The sequence below is a fragment of the Xenopus laevis genome, chromosome 4S (genome assembly GCF_017654675.1).
Source record: "Xenopus laevis strain J_2021 chromosome 4S, Xenopus_laevis_v10.1, whole genome shotgun sequence".
In the NCBI taxonomy this organism is placed as follows: Eukaryota; Metazoa; Chordata; class Amphibia; order Anura; family Pipidae; genus Xenopus; species Xenopus laevis.
This window is the reverse complement of record NC_054378.1, coordinates 79,365,954-79,385,240: the sequence shown is the minus strand read 5'-3', so window position 1 is coordinate 79,385,240 and position 19,287 is coordinate 79,365,954. Positions and strand designations below refer to the sequence as shown.

The window sequence follows — 19,287 nt, the reverse complement described above, 5'->3', positions numbered from 1 at the left end:
ATTTTTATTTTCACAAAATGATACAAATAGTGCACATATAACTCAGTAGTTGAATGCTGAAGCCCCTCTTGTTTCAGTGGGCTGTCAGTGCTTACAGGCTTCATCATCAATCACACCTACTGTATATATCTGTCTGGACCAACTCAATGAAAACCTTTAGTAAAGGTTGAGGCAGAGGAAAGGGCTTCTAAAGAAACATTTACACTAATAGATGATCTTGCATTAATTACACAAAAAAATAAATACACAGACATATCCCTTCTGAGGCACCCCACCTATTAATGACGCAACTAGGGTATATTCGATATAGGCATTTAGTGGAAGCAAAATTTACACACCAGTTAAAGAGTATATAACTATTTTGCATGTATCATGCGGTTCCTGTACATTTTTTTTAATTTAAATGGTTACCCTCAGGAGTAGACTATGTAGCTTGAGGTTAGAGGAAGGTGGCCCCAACCCCCTATATCCAATTCAAATGGAATTAATTATACTATACCGAGAACTCTATTTTCATTTAAATGTGTAATATGGATTCAGAGGTACTACAGATAACGTTATTTAGGAATAGCAGAATAAAGAGTACTTTCATCTCCCACCCAAAACAATGACACATATTTACACTACAGGTATGAGATCCGTTATCTGGAAACCCGTCATCCATAGGGTTCTAAATTACGAGTCATTTCCCACTCAATTTTAATGAAAAAATTCAAAATTTTAAAACATATTCCCCTTTTCTCTGTAATAATAAAACAGTAGCTTGAGCTTGATCACAACTAAGACATAATCGATCCTTACTGGAAGAAAAACAATCCTATTAGGTTTATTTCATGTTTCAATAATTTTTTTTTAGTAGACAAAATACAGTGATCCAAATTATGAAAAGACCCCTTATCTATAAAACCCCAGGTCTACAACATTCTGCATAACTGGTCCCACACCTGTACTTTATACAGCAAAATGAAAGCGTTATAAAAGGATACCTGTACAAAATGGTCTCATTTTCAACTATAGTTTAGAATTAAAAGACACTACAGGAATGGGACCTGCAATCCAGAATGCCTGGGAACTGGGGTTTTCAGGATAAAGGATCTTTTCGTAATGTGGATCTTCATACCTCGAAAATCATGTAAACATTAAATAACCCCAATAAACTAGTTTTGCTTCCAATAATGATTAATTAGATCTTAGTTTGGATCAAGTAAAGGTTCTGTTTTATTAATACAAAGAAAAAGGACATTTTTTTTAAATATAATGCAGTCTTTGATAACGGGTTTCCAGGTAACAGATCCCATAACCAAAAATGTATGGATGTATAGCATTATTTCACATATAAAGACAAGAACAGACCTTTATAAGGCAAATCTAACACCTTTTTTGAAGCCAAATATTTTGCTCCGAAAAATGGGAACAAAGCAGTGCAGATTCCTTACATAGAATCGGCATTAGCACTGCATGACCTAAACTCTCCCTGCATTCAGTGCTATCTTCTAGGGAGGAGCTACACTTTCCCAAGGAAGAAAACCTCATAAGGTGGGTTGAGCGCTCATGTTAAGACACACGGATGGACTATAGAGAGAACAAAAAGCACACAATTGGTTTATGGAAGTTGTCTGCATGCATTCAAGGCACAAGCAAAGCCAGCTGGCTAGGATACCACAACTTGTGACAGCTAAATTATTACAGGTTCCAACAGCAGCTCTGGGGCTGAGATGAAGCTCTCTGCATTTACTCCCAGGACTCAAGAGAAGAACGAGAGCTGGGAAACTGTGCATCTCACTTAGGTCCTTGTGATATACGAAGAAAGCTATGCAAGCAACAGCAGGAGGAATCTAAGACGAGCAGAACTCTCGCCTTCCTCATTGTTCTGCAAACAACACAGACCGGCTCAGCCTGCACTTAAAAGGTTGGTTTTAATGCATTATATTTATCTGTATAGATGTAGCGGATATTTTTTTAATAACAATGCTGACAGGCAAAATGAAAAGTTCACACAATGCTGTTGAACTGTCTGAGACGTGAAACACATCTGGAAGCTATTAACCCCTTCACTGACAGGGGGGGGAAAACGTTCTGGAAGCTAAGGGCTCAATGGAGAACCAGTTAGAGAGGGAATGTCAGCTCTGTAAACGTGAGCCGATATTAGTTATTCAGAAAAATGTAAAGCAAACAGAAATGGGAATTAAAGACACACTCAAGAGTAAATGAGAGGATGACAAAGTGAAAATACTCTCACAAGTAATTATTGCCCGATTAGGCTGAAGAGGCCAAAGCTTTGTGTCATAAGCATAATGCAAGATACATGCAGAACTCAATCATAGAACTCCTAAAATATCTGGCAAGCACGTTGGTCTGTGTGGCTAGGACTCAAAGTAAGAAGACTGTCTGTATGAAGCGGATTTCCAGCAAGAACACATTCACTCAGACAGCTTAAAGCCAATCAATTTGTAATATACAGAGATCAACACATTTATTCACACCAAACACTCAGTTGTTTAATACAGTTCAATATTACCTGCAAACTCTACAACATCAGTAGTCAAACCTGACTAATTACATAGGTAATCCCAATATGTATGTGTCTGAAACAAATGTTTAACACTGGTTGTTACAAATGGTCCATTGTAGACCACAAGAGTTGCGCTAGCGCAGTCTTCGCCGCACTTCACTAAAATCCGAAGTTGCACTCAGGGATGCGAAATGTAGCGAAGTTGCGCTAGCGTTAATTCGTCAAGCAAAGCAAAGTTACTCTAGCGATGTCTAATTTGCATACGGCACCAAGTTAAAGTACAATGGACGTATATGTAGCAGCAAATACATTACACTACACAAGCCTGGGAAAGCTTCATAAAATAAAACAGAGTTGTTATTTTGCCCTATACATGTGCCCAGTGTATAGTTTAGGTGCCATATGTTAGGAAATGTAGGGGGGAAGGAGGGTACCCCAAAAAAAATTTCACTTTTTTTCAGCCTATCACCATTAAAAAAGTAAAAGACGCCAGCGTTTTTTGGGACTTAGAAAACATGAAGCAAGCCCTATCTACTCTATTGCACTTCGCCTGGTCTGAGGTGGCGAAGGCCAGTCTGGAGCAAGAGGTAACTTTCAGTAAAATGCGCAAGTTAGTGAATTAGCGTAGTTACGTCCCTTCGCCATATCGCAATTTCGTCTGGCGTAAGGGTGCGAAGTAGCGATAGAGTAGGTCCACCTCGCTAGCAAATTTATGCCAGCACCCGTTAGTAATTCGGTAAAGTAACAAAATGAAGCCACGCTGGCGAATTTGCGCTAGCGATAGTCGCGTCGCGCTTTAGTAAATTTGGCCCTATGAATTAGAACATTTGCATAAGACTGATAACCCAAGTAATGACTATATACATATCTTAACAAACGCAACTTGTGTCAGACATTTGTGTACAGATAATGTTTTTCCTTTTGCTTCTTAAAAGTAGGAGCTTTTTCAATATTTATGTTGAAGCAGTATTACTGAACTATAATATCCAACTTGACTATTCTATGATTCAGTGACCTGGTATTTTTACTGTACAGTTGTTACATTAAGTTATCATAGTAAGTGGATTTTACATTATTATACATTTGCAGTTCAGTCCCTCACTTCCTCCTATTTCTTTTTCATGTTCGTAGTTGTTTTTCAGATTACGTTGTAATCTGCATAACCCGAAAAGATACATACAACACAGTGCTTTGCTTGTGCCCACACCAACCAATCCACCAAATGAGTTTCAATGTTCCAAACAAAACACATCACCTGTCTGTTTGTTCTATTTCATACTTCAATAATCAACTTTTGGGGAAGGTATAACTCACAGTCCCACAGAAATTGACATTTTCTGCAGCTGGAGTCAATGAGTTGGGAAAAAGATTAGGGGCTTATATAGAGGCGCTTAGTCCCTAGTGCGAAATTTGGTGTTGAGCTCCGCACCAGTTTCCTATTTCTTAAAACCATCATCCCCTGTATGTCTGGTTGTGTGTTTGTTCTCTTTAGACAACATGTTTTTAAACAAACAAGGATAAAATTGCTTTTATACAAGTCTTGGGTCTCCTAGTTGAAGTCTTACATTTTATTGCACTAGGTTGATTATTTCTTCTTAAGAAACAAGTAACATCACCAAGCGTTAGAACTGCTGTATAATGTAAAAGTGATTATAAGGATATATAAATATAGTTAAAGGTTATTCCTTTTTGTGAATTGTGCCATACTGACAGACTAATACATTCACAAAACATATATACCATCAGAATCAACTAATTGTGGACAACATTATATTACAGTTAGAAGCCACTTGAAATCCATTGCTACTAAATCCACCACTAGGAATTTCCGCATGATTACACAATAATAATAACATATTAATAGGTCCTGAAAGAATAGCTGGTAGGATTATTACAGAAACAGATGCAGAGCTGGATTCAGATCAAAAATGTGGAGTCCACATCCCTCCTAAATTCTTAAACAAGATGGAAATAAATCATCTTTGGCCATCCCTGTGATTCAGAACATGCAAGCAATTACCCACATGATCAAAGCAAGAAAAACATTATCTCGCCATCCTGAGAGCTTGGCGCACTTCTCTCTTGGGAGAACAGTATTGTTTCAAAAGTCCATCGCATAAAGCCCAATGAGCATTACAATTACAAACTTAGTCTGCAGCAATTAGCAATAAATAGTTGGCAAAACAATGTACAACTTGCTACTTAAGAGTAACTACCAGGTCTTGTTTCCTCGCAATTGAGCAAATCATATTTTGACATGGATCATGATTGTACAACTTGCTCACAGAATTTATTTGCAATAAAAAAATTAAAAAAAAAAGTTCTCAACTGCACATAGGCCCTAGGACCTAAGCAGGCCCAAAATCTTTTATTACCATGGAAGATAAATAATAAACCATGTTAGAGGCAAATAATTCCACATGATAAAGAGAGCAGTGCATAGAGAAAACAAACGTGTTTATAAGTGATAACAATGGGGCCCAGAATAGAGTTTTGCACATGGCAAAAAAGTTGTTGACCTAACAGGCCTTGAACCACAGGTCACATTGCCAGTGTTAAGTATAAAATCAGGCTGAAATCGATCGGGCAGATTTGATTTTTCCTGCGATCGAAGACTGCATCGGCTAGTTGATAGGGTCCTACAACCTGTCTGTGCCCATTCCCTTCATTGTAATTCAATCTTTTGGCCCTAGGGCCGAACAATCAGAATAACCTGATATCACCCTGCCTTTGGTGGGCATTAGTGTTATGCCTGTCTGGATCCGAACACAAAATTTGATATGCAAAATCTCAAATGGACCAGCTTGCCAGCTGACAGGATATACTGTATAAACTGCAATCATTTTACATTTCATATTGCGTATCACAGCCGGCATTTTTAGCTACTGTAATGAATTTTCTTATAAATAAATTGGGTCTTTACCTACAGAAGTTGCAACTGCGCCCTCAGTGGACTAGACTTGGTATACGAGCAGGAGTATATTGCTTGAACACAAGTTGTCCCAGATTACCGCCGGTGCACACTATGTCAGGGCTAGTCTCTAGATAGTTTCAAGGTACAAATTCCCAAGCACATAATCGTCTTACACAGTAAAATAGGCCTTAGGGCTCTAACACACAGACGTTTTTTTTTTGTGTGCTGCCCTGCATTGCGTTTTCTTCCGTTCAGCTGCAGGAGTAGACACACTTAATTATTTTGAAGGGGGCTATACTCACACAGACGCATGTAAGTGCCGAACACAGGTGGAATTCAACATGCTGCGTCCCACCTGTGTTTGGCGCTTACATGCATCTGTACAGCCCCCTTCACAATAATTGAGTGTGTCTACTCCTGCGCTCCCATGCGGCTGAATGGAAGAAAGCGCAACACAGGGGAGCGCATGAAAAAACGCCCGTGTGTAAGAGCCCTTAGTCTTAGGATGTAATGCTACCTTATAATTATAGTTAAAGATTCATTCATTGCAGCTGATAATTACATCCCGCTTCAGCGACAGGACATTATAGGGATGATCTCACACACCTGCAAAAGAAATATAGAAATACAACTTACACAGACCCTAATTAAATCAATCAAATTTCAGAATGGAAAGAACATCTTATCATCAAGGGAATAGAAGTTAGTTGGTAAAACAGAAAATAACATATTTCCGATAACTATATCCTGAAAGGGAAAAAGAGCTTAAAGGATCCTCTAAGTAGAAACACACAAGACAAAATAATGATTTATTGAAACAGAGAACTCAGGGGAACACGTAACATTTGTTCTGCATTCGTTCTTACCTGCAAAGCAGGCTTCTGAATATTGAATACACTTGAAAGAAATGACTTATTGTACAGAAAAATCCATGTGAGGGGGATAAGTTGGCACATAGATAAAAGGAAAAGTGCAATGAAATGCAAATCGACGTTCTTAGTTACAGCTCCAAATAAACAATACGTCTCATTTGTACCATGGGATACACTCATGGCTCAGAACAGCAAAAACATTGATGAACTCCAAAAGTTTTATCCACAAGGGATACTGGAGTCAAGACATATGATAGAATGAGCAGAAAAACTGGAAAGATTCACTGGCTGCTCCAACCATGTCTGGAAAAACATGTACTGAAATTTGACTTCCTGGAAGGAAACCAGTTATTGGTCTACCAAAGGTTATAGAATATTATTATTTCTATTACTTTTTTTGCTACACTTGTCACAACCATTTGCTATGATTTTCAGACTTACCTTTATAAAGATATGCCTACATCAGCACAGATGGATAAATACAGTCATATGGAAAAGTTTGGGAACCACTCTCAGCCTGAATAACTTATCACTGTTATTTTTTTTTTTGGAGTGGAGTATGTCTTTCATTTCCCAGGAACATCCAAGTACTGGGGTGTTTTCTGAACAAAGATTTTAGTGAAGCAAACTGGCTGTGCAAAAATGTGGGTGCCTCTCTAATTTGAATGCATGTAACTGCTCAATAATGATTACTGGCAACACCAAATTGGTTGGATTAGGTCTTTAAGCATTAAACTTCATAGGCAGGAGTATCATGAGAAAATGTATTTAAGGTGACCAATTGCTAGTTGTGCTTCTGTTTGACTCTCCTCTGAAGAGTGACAGCATGGGATTCTCAAATCAACTCTCAAAAGATCTGAAAACAAAGATAGTTCAGTATCATGGTTTAGGCCAGGGGAAGGCTACAAAAAGCTATCTCAGATGTATAAACTGTCAGTTTCAACTGTAAAGAATGTAATCAGGAAATCAAAGGCCACATACAGTTGCTGTAAAACCCAGGTCTGGCAGACCAAGGAAAATACAGGAGCGGCATATGCAGAGGATTGTGAGAATGGTTACAGACAACCCAAAGATCACCTCCAAAGACCTGCAAGAACATCTTGTTGCAGATGGTGTATCTGTACATCGTTCTACAATTCATCGCAATTTGCACAAAGAACATCTGTATGGCAGGGTGATGAGAAAGAAGCCCTTTCTGCACTCACGCAAACAGAGTCTCTTGTTGTATGCAAAAGCTAATTTAGACAAGCCACAGTTGTTTTGGAACAAAGTGCTTTGGACTGACGAAACAAAAATTATTATTAAAAAAGTTATTTGGTCATAACAAAAAGCGCTTTGCATGGCGGAAGAAGAACACCGCATTCCAAGAAAAACACCTGCTACCTACTGTCAAATTTGGTGTCATTTCCATCATGCTGTGGGGCTGTGTGACTAGTTCAGGGACTGGGGCCCTTGTTGAAGTTGAGGGTCGGATGAATTCATCCCAATATCAACAAATTCTCCAGGATAATGTTCAAGCATCATTCACAAAGTTGAAGTTACGCAGGGGTTGAATATTTCAACAAGACAATGACCCGTAAGCACACGTTGAAATCTACAAAGGCATTTATGCAGAGGGAGAAGTACAATATTCTGGAATGGCCGTCACAGTCTCCCCGAAGTGAATATCATGGTAAATCTATGGGATGATTTGAAGCAGGCTGTCCATGCTCGGCATCAATCAAATTTAACTGAACTGGAGAGATTTTGTATGGATGAATGGTGAAAAAATACCGCCATCCAGAATCCAGACACTCATCAAAGGCTATAGGAGGCGTCTAGAGGCTGTTACATTTGCAAAAGGAGGCTCAACTAAGTATTGATGTAATATCTCTGTTATGTACCCGACTAATTTTGCTATGATGCATATTGCATATTTTCTGTTAATCCAATAAACTTTGTGTCACAGCTGAAATACTACTGTTTCCATAAGGCATGTTATATATTAAAAGGAAGTTGAAAGCTCAGCCAATGATAAACAAAACCCCAAAGAATTAAGAGGGTACCCAAACTTTTTCATATGACTGTAAATAGAAGAGCAATTTTGAATAGCTCTGCTATTGATTGATCAACAAGTGTTCTTCTAAGGATATTCTGAAATCTTGAGCTACTGGTAGCTATAATGAACACATTCCCTACCACTGGGCTCAATTACTGGTTTAAAAGTTTTCAGTTACTATGTTTAAACGTTAATGTGAACGTAGCGATGAACTATAAGCCCCCCCCCCCCCAGAACTGCTGTAGGGAGACATAAAAAGGAGAAAAATGAAACTCTAATCTTCAACAGCAAGGAATAAATAAAAATAAGAGCTAAAAACTATTTTTAAAATTTTTATTTCTGCTGGAATATCTGAAAATTTGTGTTTGGTGAGTAACCCCTTGAACAGTAGACTGAAATGGTAATAAAAGTCTTATGTATGGCATATATAGCATTTCAACTAAGTTTTCCCTGAAAGTATAGCAGAGTTTAAAACACCATTGGGCAAATTCAATTTAGGGGGGGCATTTACTAATTCACTAAAATGTGAAGTTGCGTCTCTGCAGCCGAACACTGGCAAAGTTTCATTAGTGTTAATTTTTTCAGCACGACCATTTCATAGCGAATTTTCGCGGACGTTCATTCCTGCCTAGAGAAACTTCATTAGTACACTCACGCTTAGGTTAATTTGAATAGGGCGGGAACATGTAGATCACATATATGTCTTTATTAGAGATGTTGGTACAAATGCTTGAAGTGGCCATTTTTTATTAACTAATATGTCCAAGGAAGCAAATAAATACAAAAGAGTTCCTCTAATGCATTTGGCATGGGCCCACCCTAAAACAAATGTGGCATGAGCCTCAAATGGTTGGAAAAAAATGTTAACTCTGTTTATTAGTTAGAACTTTTAAAGGCACTCATACTTTAAAATATGAAAAAACTCAGTTTTTTAGAACGTTTATGACTTTTCAGCATACAGGATATGATCAGACAAAAGATTGAGGAGGACACAGCTTCATCATATCAGTTTGCCAGGTCTAAGGTGGCAAAGGAAACACTGGCGAAAGAGGTAATGTTCTGTAAAATTCACACTAGTGAATTTGCGGAGTAACGATCATTCGTCTGAGCGAAAATGTGCCTGGCGATAGGGCGAGAAACTGCACTAGCGACGGTCTCTTTTGCTAGCAAATTGTCCTCTAGACCTGTTAGTAAATTGGCAATGTCCCTGCTGATTTCTGGCAAATTTTCGCTAGCGACGGTCACTTTGCCCTTAAATCTACCCCCATGTGTGAAACTCTTAAACTTGGTTCTCTCTGCTGCATAACATCTAATGATGAGCTTGACACATCCACTGCAGAGCAACTCTGATGGTAAAATAACCCACTATAGGTTTTTAGAGCAGTGGTGTTCAAAACATTTCGTATTAGATCACCCTTTTGGGTAGATTCCATTGTTCAGACCTAAAACACAATGGCTCTGCAAATGGGTATTGTTTATTTAAATAGAACAATGTGTGTTTTATTTTAGTGTAATTCAATAAAGTTAAATTTTCCACATACAGTAATAGACCCTGATGCAATAACTTGGACTAAAATAAGTCCTCACTTTTATGAAGTCTGGGAACCTCTGTGCTACACAATTTATATATAATTTTTATACACACACACTTCAGAATAATAGCAGTGTGTTTTAAAAAGTGAATAAAGCTCAAAATCCTTATAATAGCTTTTATTTCCATATAATAGCTTTTATTTCCATACACACTAATGCATTACAAACACTGCACATTCTATTCCAAATCAAAACATGAAAAAAAATTATTACATTTGTATTATTCCTTTACAGAAAGTGAAGAAAAGGGAATAATAGTCTGTTCCAAAAAATAGCTGTGTCTGTATTCTTCTTTTCAAACTCAAACATTCTCTGTATAAACTGAAAAAATTTTAAGATTTTGTTTTCCTTTAAATTACTGAACTAATATTTAGTTGTATAACCAGTGTTTCTGAGAACTGCTGCACATCTGTGTTGCATGGAGATGACCAACTTCTGGCACTCTGAGGCTCAAAGCTATGGGTAGATCAGAGGGAGCTAAATGTGTGAAAGTATCTTTCCTGAGGATGAAATGCTCATTTATTTTGAAAAGTAAAAACATTTCATAATAGATCCCGAATATGTTACTATATTTTATCAGAAGTGCGTATGATAAAAACATCTAACTTTCCCCTTTCATTTTTGTAGAATTTTAGGCACCAGACTCCCCCTGTTTAGGATGGACACAACACTTTGGAAACTTGGACTGATGCTTTTTTTAATGGTACCCACAGGCCTCTGTTCAAGCAGTGATACCAAAATTAGAAGAGACACATTGACTAGGATTGCTCGTTCTACGGACGATGATGGGAAACAGTGTGGTTATACCTTCATGGTGCCTCAACAGAAAGTCACAGGACCCATATGTGTTGTTACAAAAGGATCTGGACCAAATAAGGACTTGGTGACCAAGATGGATTTAGAGAATGTGAAAGATACTTTGGCTAAACAGAGGAGGGAGATGGAAATGCTTCAAGTGGTGGTAGCGGTGGATGGAAATATAGTGAATGAAGTGAAGCTGCTAAGAAAGGAGAGTCGCAACATGAACTCCCGTGTGACTCAACTTTATATGCAGCTCTTGCATGAAATTATCCGCAAGCGAGACAACGCTCTTGAAGTTTCTCAGCTGGAAAATAAGATTCTTAATGTAACGTCAGAAATGCTCAGATCAGCTACTCGATACAAAGAGCTGGAACTAAAATACGCAACACTGATAGATGTTGTAAATAACCAGTCATCTGTTATTGCACTGCTGGAAGAACAATGCATGAAAGTTTTCTCCAGGAGAGACAGCCCAGGCTCACCACCTTTAGTGCAAGTTGTTCCCCAACACTACCCCCAGATCCATCAGTACACACCTGGGCTTGGGGGCGGTAATGAAATTCAGAGGGACACAGGGTACCCAAGAACCAGAGACAGCAGAGAGCCACCACAGGTCCCGACAAGCAGTCCATTCCGGATCCCTCCAGTAACAATCATTGATGAAGGTAAAGTTTATATTAGTTAGCGGATTTCAGAATCCCATAACATAATGAAATAAAAATGAACTAACACAGCACAAGAGCAGCAGGCTGGTTTGGTAAATGGATCCTCTCACTCTCAGTCACCTTTGGGGGTTCATGGAGTTTCCTGCCCCTTGACTAACCAACTGCTATGTTACTTTGAACTTGATATTTTATAGTATAGTTTTCATGTGAATGATATACACTGCTAGCGTACAAGTCTTCAAGGTCACTGTTTTTAAAAATAAATATAATTATAGGATTAGTGTTGATAAATGTGTTTGCAGAACCCCCATCACATGGTGGCAGTTGCTTGGAGTGCTCAGCTTGAAAAGAGTTCCTTTTAAAAAATCAATTATTGCCTACATTGTACTAACAAAAAAACTGCTTTCAAGGACTGTAGTGGAAGTATTCCACTGAGCCTTGGATGTCAAATGTATGGCTGAAAATACACACTAACATCAATCCCCAAAGCTCAGCACAAAGCTTCCATGTTATTCTGTGGAAGCAACTTCTCCTGTGATATTTATTTTAACTTCTTCGATAGCTGTTTTTAGGAGCAGTTGCCAAGGAAATGGTTAGCATTACATACGTAATTTAAAGCTCTTTTCTATAAACATGCAACTTAAGATGACATTTTGTTGACCAAGCCAAATTGCTTGGACAAAACGCCCCAAAATTACCTTTGTATTGCAACTGAGTTTGAACAGCAAATACCTAATTTGCATATGCCAATGAGGACATTGGAGGGTGTAATAGAACTATGTGTGCAGCATTCACGGGGGGAAAAAACACAATTACCCTATTCATGTGATGAAAAGTCACATGATTTCAGGGATTTGGTTTTTGTTTGGACAGGCACATGGATTCATCCGGATCCTGCTAAAAAAAAAAAAAAAAAAAAAGTACGACTCCTGGCTGGATTCTGAAACAAATACTGGATTTTATACATCCCTAAAACAAATGCAATGCACATTTCAGTAACTGCTAATCTTTAAGCAGATACACAATCTGTTTCTTAAAAGTGCTCACAACAATACTTCACTTTTACATCACCAATAAAAGGGGAGACAGTCGCTAACAGATATACTTGTAAAATTAAAGTGGCAACCAAGACAGGCCCTTGTTAAACAGCTAAAGGGAGGTGGCCTCCATGAACCCAAAACATAATGTACATTTCTACCCTATTTCTTTACTTACGCTTTAATTATCCTTTAATAAAAGTAAGAATAGAGTAATTTCATTTGACTAATGGCTAGTGAAAGTGAAAGCTGTTTTTAAACCCCACTCTTTATACCCCAGTACTCAACACAAGACCAGTAATAGGCTTTATACTGGAAATGCCTTCTGCCCCTAAATCACCTACATGGAATTTATGCCTAATTGTGGGAGATAAAAGTACTTAGAAGAATCCTTGCTCAAATTAAACACAACATATAAATGATAAACTGTATTGAATAATAAAGAGTTTAAGTCAGTATATAAATAACAAAAACACAGGATAAACATACACCATATTAGTGCCTATTGGAGGTAAAGAGCAGCAGCATGCTAAGCCCAACCGCAACACTGGTTAGGTCTGGTAAGACTTGTTCCATGTATTTCTTCAAAGAGCCTAGGGAAAAGGTCTTTTACCACACTCAATTGGATTCTTACTCAAAATTGTATATTGTATTAGAATGGGAGGAATAAAAATCAAGGTATTAGTTGTGAGCAAACTGTGGGCCAGGTACTTAGAAGAGATGCTAGAACATAATTTGGCAACAGTATACTGCAGAAAGCCATAAAATTGCTAGCCTTTTCAATAGTATTTGTAAGGTTTCAGCTGTTCATTGCAGTGGTTCTGTCATGTCTTGCATCTTAGGTATTAATAAGAATTGTTCCACCTAGAGAATGTCTCTCGTATACCTATGGCAGCATCTTGTGCATAAGCTGCACTTTTATCATGTGGCTCTAGAGGCACCAATTCTCCGGTTTAAGAATCATAGTTATGTTAGAAACAGTTAAGCGCAGTGACTTAGAAATTATGAATGGAGCAGATTATATAAGATTCAGTGGGTTTAGATAAATGGATACTAAACACTTTCAAACTGTGCAAACTGAGGTCCATTCGCTCATATCAGAATGTCACTTTTAGATCTATACTGGACAATGTATGTAGCAAAATTAGCTCAGGAATCCTGTACCCTGCAATTGCCATGTTGTTAATCAAATCGTCTGATTAACTAACACTGGAGAGACCTACAATTCGGCACTAAACCATAGCAACCCATCAGTTTGGTCAGCAGCACTTTACCATGAATTACAGGACTTGGGTAATCTAATATAGGCTTTATCTAGAGAAAGTAAGAATCTTTAAATATTATGCATTAAAAATTTGTTGACAATCAACAAGTCCGCCTTTCATCAACTGGTCTCTATTCTCCCTTCATGTCGGACAAATTTGGATTGACTGTTAGATCAAATACATTAGTGTAAGCTCCCTTTGCCCGCCTAGACAATGTATTAGAACTACTGTCAAAATAATTCAGACACAAAGCTGCAGGAAGAGAGTGATTGTGGAGAAGGAAATAGAGTAGCATAACTTGATTATTTCAGTTACAGAATTTTCAATGAATTATACATAAAAGATTTCTTATTCACATGACAATTTAAAATTCATAGCAACTCTGAATTTGATCTAAGACACTAGAGAAGTTAGGGCACTACCTATACAAGCAAAAACCTGAGCTAGTCTAGTAGGACTAGGAACTTTATTTAGGAAAACTCAATGAAAGTCAATAAAAAAAAAGTCAATGAAAAGTCAATAAAAGTCTATGGCTAATGGCAGACGCAGTGCTTCTTGGCTAGTAGATAAATTCCACCCCAATGCCAAGAACCAGCGCCTTTGCCTGCACCTTGAACCATTTCACAGAAATTCAAGAGATGGCCTGAAATCTGTCACATGTACATGCACCTGTCCTGACACAATGGTTTTGGGTGCAGGCAAAGAAGGAGCGGATTCTTGGCCTAGGGACTCGGCATAGGGCAGAATTTATCAGCTAGCCAAGAAGCGCCACATCTGGGATTAGCCTAATCATAAAATGTTAACAAGCAAATCAATTAATTTATACCAGAAGCTTATGTATTCATGCAAAACTAATTTTGTCCTACTACAAAAATAGAAAAAGGAGGAAAAATGTGAGCTTTATACAAGTCTTAAAATGGTTTAACATTTCAGTCACTAAATGATAATAAATAATACCTTAAAATAATAATCTAAGCAGCATAAAATACCCTCTCTCTTCCTGAGCAAGTAAATACTGCATATTATTTCCATTTGACATAGCATGACATTTGAAAAAAAAAAAATATATATATATATATATATATATATATATATATATATATATATATATATATATATATATAAATATATATACTGTAAATTACCTTACAGAAACAAATGGAAAATCAAATATTTTAAGGTTTAACAATATGAACCCTGAGGGGACATTCCTCGTTTAAAACAGAGGATATTCCCTTCATTTGTCATATAAAACAAAGACAAAGTCATTTTTCAACACAGAGAAACTTTGAAAAAAAGAAAAATACAAGCTTTATCCAATGGAATAAGCACTGCCACGTGAATGTTCAGAAAACCATCCTAGGGAACCTGAGGGGCCTCACAGTGCCTTAGAGAGAAAAATCACTATTTCCCCCACAAACAAAAGTCTTTGTTCTCATTTTGATGGTACATACTGTACAAAGTGGTGTGGCAGAGATAGGTAGGAGACTAAATAAAAAAAAAAAGTTACTTACATGATGAAGGAGATGTTTCGTAAGCTTGGACAGGGAATTGCAAAGAAAGGATATAAAAATACTAATGCTAACACAGAAGCTAATTTCTCCTTTAAATACCCACAACATGGCAGATGTCTGGCAAAAGTGTTGATAAAACCTGGTAACACAAGCTTTAACTGCTGAAGGGTTGGATGAGGCAGTTCCATTGCCAGGGTTCTGCCCTCTTAAATTTAGCAAATTTCCAAAACCCAATTATTATAACCGATAGGACACAATGTGGAGGATGGTATATACTTTCCATGGAAACAAACTTTTATTATACAGGATGAACATATTGGGGGTCTAACTGATATGATCATATTGGGCATAGCTAACACCAAGGTTAGGTTCACTGTAATGTTAGGTAGTGCTGTGACACCCTACTAGTCAACTCAATATGGCCAATTTACACCACGGGCCTTTAGCCAACAAAATAAAACTGTCCTGCAGTGACAATACAAGTGTCTCCAAAAAAGAATTTACCTTGTGAACTAGGCAGGTTGATGCTGACTGATCTGAACCATGCTGAATACTTTTTGGGAATTTCTATGGAATTAAACCTAATCAAACTTTTTTAAGTCTGGCGAAATACAGACTCAATTGCATGCCAAAGATAACTCTTCTATATGTTTGATGTTGATGACCCCAAACAAGAAGATTTAAACAAAAGAGAGAGAGAGAGAGGAGAGAGAGGAGAGAGAGAGAGAGAGACAAAAAACACCAGGGTCAATTTAAGGTCTGTTAATACCCAAGGCAGTAGAACTTATGCTCCATCAAATATTAAGGTATGGGTCTTGAATACGTATGCAAAGAGCATACTGCACAATGTTAAAATGCTCTTCTCAAGATTTTACTCTAACATAAAAAAATGCTATATTAAAATGAACTTTGAGTTTCAGTGCTTTCAAAGGAAAACATAACAGAAGAATAATGTAACAATAGGATTTGCTACACCATTTACAAGAAAATTCTTCAAGAGTGAAACATTTTGCATGGCACAGTGTAGTAAATACATGTTAATAATAATAATAATAATAATAATAATAGTAAATGTTTAGAAGAAACCATAATATATCTATGGCATCAAACACATGCAACAGGAAATATGAAGAGAATAGTGACAAGTATATTAAAATCTGTATATACACTGAAAAGCAGAAATGCAAACAGGTTTAGTTCAGGAATATAGCTGCAGGTACTAGGGGACTGACAAACAACTTGTTTCTAGCATGTATAAATGTAGACGAGTGGTAGAAAATGATCCTATTTCTTTCTATTAACAGGGCCATTTAGAGACTGCCAGCATGCGAAAGAATCAGGATTTTCCAATAGTGGAATCTATTTGATAAAACCAGATAATGCCAACAGTCCTATACAGCTTTGGTGTGAGCACAGCTTGGATCCAGGTGGATGGGCAGTCATACAGAGGAGAATTGATGGATCCGCAAACTTTTTCAGAAACTGGGATACATATAAGGTATTAAAACTATGTTACCTTTATATTAACAACTACATTTATACTGATAATGAATGCTTTAGAACTGTGGAAGAATGTGGCGATTCCATTGAAAAGTGGGGTTATGTTACAAAAATGATATGTGTGGAGAGAGACATAGAGGTATATTTATCAAAGAGTAAAGTTAGAGGTCGCCACAGTCCTCTAGAGTGAAATTCCGCTGCTCTCCATTATGTAGAGGACTGTGGCGACCTCTAAACTCTTTGATAAATGTATCCCATAGTATTTAAAAAGTAACATTTAATTTAATTCATCTTTCCCTAAAGAAAGGGTTTGGGAACATTGACGCGGAGTACTGGCTGGGACTGGAGAACATCTACCAATTGACTAACCAAGACAATTACAGACTTCTGATAGAGCTGGAAGACTGGAGTAATAAAAAAGTTTATGCAGAATACAGTAGTTTCCGACTGGAGCCAGAGAGTGAATTCTACAAACTTCGTCTGGGAACATATCAGGGTAACGCAGGAGACTCCATGATCTGGCACAATGGAAAGCAGTTCACCACATTGGACAGAGACAGAGACATGTACTCAGGTAAATGAATAATGTCCTTCATCTCCATTCTACAAACTATTACAACAAAAATGATCAAGTGAGAAAAAAGCAGTGACCAGCACAAAAAAAAAGGAGAGGAAATGATTACTGGGTGACTGGAAAGCAGGCCATATAAGTCTAGAAATGAGGGAATCTAGAGAAATGCAGCCTCAAAATTGATAGCCTAGTTGCAGAGATTGTTTTAACCATCAGCTCAGGACAAGGGTTGCAGGTATATACAATAGCCAAATCAGTCTAAGGGCGCCATATTTTTCTTATTTAAGGATTCTTAATTTTCACAAAAATTACACATACTAGTTATTTAATGAACAAGACCTCAGCCAGTGTGTGATAGCACTGCATGGCTAAAACATAATACATCTGACCAGGGATCACCAGTTTAGAAAATACATTTTACAGTCAGTTGAGTTCAAGTAAAATAACCAAGAGGGGAATATAATAAAAGTCGCAAAGAGAAAAACAATTTAGACAAATTTCACAATCTAAGTTTCTTCCTTAGACTGTATTAAAACACAAAAAAAATTGTTCTTGCAAAGGCATAATTTTTGAATTGCAAATTTTTCCCAAAAAATCTTCTCATATAGATACCTTAGCTCACAACAGAATGCAAAAATAAAGGAAAAAAAAAACAAACAAACAAAAAAACATTGTCATATTAGACATGGAAACGCTTTTTATAGCAATCTCTCTTGATTTCAGGTAACTGTGCTCATTTTCATAAAGGAGGATGGTGGTACAACGCTTGCTCCCATGCCAATCTCAATGGAGTGTGGTACAGAGGAGGGCATTATCGTAGCAAACATCAAGATGGCATTTACTGGGCAGAGTACAGAGGAGGATCCTATTCCCTCAAAGCAGTCCAGATGCTGATCCGGCCCATTGACTGATGCATACAAAACAGTAAACAGAAGCACAGACCCCAATTATATAGAGGAATTAAAACAATATTTTATTTTTTAAGACTTGATTTTATTGATTTATTGACAACTGATGCATTAGAAATAATCAAAAAAACTATTTATGGAAAATATGAAAGATGTTACACTTTACCCAAGACGATTCATGAAAACGAAATGTACAACAAGATAAAGTAATGAATATGTCAATATTATTTTTACATCAGAAGCATGTATGGAATTCTTTACCTACTGCTGGTGTTAAAAAGGCAAGTGAAGCCAAAGAGCAATTTTGCTCATTTTTGCATAACATTTTGTTTAATGGCATTGTCACTCCACCAGCGGAATCCGTTACATGTTCAGTTACAGGGGAACTTCTGCCCTGAGGCCTGATGAGACGCCTGGAGGGGCAGCAAGAAGCCACCCGCAGGACAGGTTGCTTTTTTTTCTCTCTGTAAAAAAACCACAAACTCCACCATAACCCAATCTGCAATGAAGAAGTAAGTCAGTGGAAACGAGTATTGAAGGGTTGGAAGGCAGCTCCAGGGGGGGTGAAAGCTTAAAAGTTAAAAAGCTAGGGGGGAAACATAGGAAGTAATTTTAGCTGAGTAGAGCTGTTGAAACTTGGAAGCAGTAAAGCAACTGTGTATCATACAGCAGGCATCTTTGGGGAATATAAAGAACACTGTAATGCTGTTGTATTGTTTGCATACACTGCAGCAGTGATCCCTAACCAGTGGCTCACAAGCTACATATTGCTTACCAACCCCTTGGCTGTTGCTCCCAGTTGTCCCAAAGCAGGTGCTTATTTTTTGAATTACTGGCAATTATCAGTTGCCTAAAACCCAGGTGTACTGCCAAACAGAGCCTCATTTATGCTGGCAGTCCACAAAGGGGCTACCAATCAAGCACTTATTTTGTACCACCAAGGAACTTTTTTATACTTATGGATTCCCCCACACTGCAATGTTATGTTTGTGTATAGGAGAGGACTGCATGCAATGAACAGCAAAGCATCACACAGATGTTTGTGCACAAGCATAAGCTTTGCAAAACACACACAGTATATACTGCAGGTAAACATG

The 19,287-nt window shown here is 37.5% G+C and overlaps 2 protein-coding genes across 5 annotated transcripts in view; one reads left to right on the top strand and one right to left on the bottom strand.

Moving 5' to 3' along the window:
* LOC108715629 (ras-specific guanine nucleotide-releasing factor RalGPS2) overlaps positions 1-19,287 on the bottom strand; it is a 117,487-nt gene that overhangs the window by 41,444 nt on the left and 56,756 nt on the right. The gene's annotated exons all lie outside the window — the stretch shown is intronic.
* On the top strand, positions 1,542-18,998 carry angptl1.S (angiopoietin like 1 S homeolog). Its single transcript, XM_018260960.2, has 5 exons — positions 1,542-1,909; positions 10,557-11,395; positions 16,516-16,709; positions 17,015-17,285; positions 18,006-18,998. The coding sequence occupies exons 2-5, from the start codon at positions 10,588-10,590 to the stop codon at positions 18,191-18,193; spliced, it is 1,461 nt and encodes a 486-aa protein (XP_018116449.1). The 5' UTR covers positions 1,542-1,909; positions 10,557-10,587; the 3' UTR covers positions 18,194-18,998.